Source organism: Gossypium hirsutum, chromosome A04, assembly GCF_007990345.1.
Source record: "Gossypium hirsutum isolate 1008001.06 chromosome A04, Gossypium_hirsutum_v2.1, whole genome shotgun sequence".
Classification (NCBI taxonomy): domain Eukaryota; kingdom Viridiplantae; phylum Streptophyta; class Magnoliopsida; order Malvales; family Malvaceae; genus Gossypium; species Gossypium hirsutum.
This window is the reverse complement of record NC_053427.1, coordinates 82,528,584-82,531,119: the sequence shown is the minus strand read 5'-3', so window position 1 is coordinate 82,531,119 and position 2,536 is coordinate 82,528,584. Positions and strand designations below refer to the sequence as shown.

The following is a 2,536-nucleotide window of genomic DNA, read 5'->3' as shown; positions in this document are numbered from 1 at the left end:
TTTTTCAAGATTAAAAAAGTTACGAATAGAAGAAGACATTTAATTGCACTCAAATCAATCTTAACATGTGATGTTCTACTCTAAAATTTGAATTTGTGTCATTTAAGTATTAAACGGAAATTCTAACTACTACTCTAAACAAATTTTGACAATATAAACATATTTGGTTTATAATAAAATATTACTCTTAACTTTTTAAATAAATATTAGATACAATAATAAAATAAATAAATTTAAAAATAATATTATTAAAAGGAATAACTATAAACTCTTATTATTAAGTGATAATAAATAAATATAATGATAATAATTTCGATAATGTTTCCCCAAAATGTTGACAGACATAGGTGTCTAGGGATGCATACCCTTTGGAATCGAAGAAATAAAAGTTATATAATTTTCTTTGACTTTTTCCTTTCTCCAATTTGTTGTTAATTTTTTGTTTAACTTTGTTGCACCTAATCCAACCATCTATTATTACACAATGTTTGTAAATCACACAGCTACTTTGGTTATTAAGTTATTCTTTATAGTCCTTTTACTATTTATGAAAATGATTTCTCGAGGCCAAAATTTAATTATAATTTTATAAAAATTTAAAATATAATTTTATCATTTATTAATTTATTATTTTTTAAAGGACTAAAAGGAATATTATAGCTTTTGAGATTGATTTACTGTTTTTCTATTTTATAAATTTGCAGTTTGCAAAGGCTTGAGTTCGAGTCATACTAATTACGTTGGTTGTTTGAGTTTTGCTCTATTATTATAATTAAAAAAAAGTGATATAAAATAATTTATTATTAATATATTAATTTACATATCCTAATGCATATATATAACTCCAAATATTATTAAATATTAGCTTATCTTCATGAGCATGCATCGGTGAAAATTAACAAATTATATTTAAAATATAAGTAACACAATCAAATAATTATAATATGTATATATATATAATACAAACCCAGGAACCCACAATAAACTGAGAAAAAAAACAAAATAAAATAAAACATCTAAAAAAGAAAAAATAAAGATGGTGTCTTCAGTTTTACAAGCCAAAACTCTGAGACTCAAGCTACAAATAATGTGTGTATATGTATATATATTTACAAAAGGTCATTAATATTCAAACTTTCTGGAATTTCATATTTGAGCAAACTGTTGAATCTTTCTATTTCGTAATGGGTAGTGTAGCTGTTGTTGATGAATGTAGATGATGAATGCAACGGAGTTGGACTTGATATCGGCGTGAACCTCACTGAATCCAACCCAAAATTCTGGCTACCATCCATTGAATGGAAATCTGAATTGTCAGATACAAGTGATGGTACCGTTGGATTTGGATTAGAATGTTCATAATTTGGTTGCGAAACTAATACATTACTTTTCTGGGAATTTTGATCGCTACAGTCTGTCATGGGAGCTTGAAGAAGTTGGCTTAGTGGTTCTAACGTGGGAGTTTGAAGAAGCTGGTTTTGTTGAAGATATTGTAGTAATAATTCTGGGTTTTCTTGTTTTAACGACAAGAGGGTGTTAGCTAAGCTTAACAGTTGAGGATTTAGGAGAGCTTGGACACCTAATAATGAGCTAATAATGGAAGAAGACAAGTCAACTAAATCAAGACGTTGAGCATGTGTTACAGGATCGATTCCATTCCTTGCAAGCCTTTTCCTTATATGTGTATTCCAGTAATTCTTGATCTCATTGTCAGTCCTCCCCGGCAACCGACAAGCAATGGCGGACCACCTGATTTACAGACAAAATGAATTTGTAAACTCCAACTTCATCACTCATATAACAATATCATAAAACACTGTAGTGTAAACCTTACTTATTTCCTAAAACACTGTGTAGTTGAATTATAGTCTCTTCTTCTTCGAATGAAAACCTTCCTCTCTTTATATCAGGTCTCAGGTAGTTCGTCCAACGGAGACGGCAGCTCTTTCCACATCTTTGGAGCCCTAAACAGTTTAAACAAAACCCATCATCACAGCCTGAAAAACACAATATTTAAAAATACAAAAGAAAACAAGTTTATACATATACATACCAGCATTCTTGGGGAGGTTACGCCAATGTCCGGCGCCATGAATCTGAATATAATTAATAAGCTTAAGATCTTCCTCGGGAGTCCAGGGACCTTTCTTTAGGCCATTTTTGTCGCAGCCAGGTGTTCTCCCCATTGATTTTCCTTGGAAAAAAAAAAGATGGTGAAGTTTACGTGAAGGTGTGAGATGGCTTGGAAAGGAAGTGAAGGTGGCGAAAAGTGGAAATGGTAGATGAAAAAAGCAACGATGCCCACCATACATATATAGTTGGAAAACAAGATTGAGGTCAACGGAATTTGGTGCCGGCCTTCATGCGCGTGCCTGTTTCTCTAAGTATTACAATACATGTGTTTACAATATGCACATGAAATTAAGCATAAACGTCGATATATGTTGCAGTGTATGAAAGCAAATAATTTAGGAACATTGATTAGTAATATTGTCAAAATTAAATCCATTACGATCATAATTATAGATTGGGGTTA

At 30.8% G+C, this 2,536-nt stretch overlaps 1 protein-coding gene across 1 annotated transcript; it reads right to left on the bottom strand.

The window, feature by feature from the left end:
- Positions 1-976: 976 nt before the first annotated feature.
- Positions 977-2,264, bottom strand: LOC107949377 (transcription factor MYB41). Its single transcript, XM_016884067.2, has 3 exons — positions 2,054-2,264; positions 1,835-1,964; positions 977-1,749 (listed from the first exon to the last, which is right to left on the bottom strand). Exons 1-3 carry the CDS (start codon positions 2,184-2,186, stop codon positions 1,110-1,112), a joined length of 903 nt encoding a protein of 300 aa, XP_016739556.1. The 5' UTR covers positions 2,187-2,264; the 3' UTR covers positions 977-1,109.
- Between the last annotated feature and the right edge of the window lie 272 nt (positions 2,265-2,536).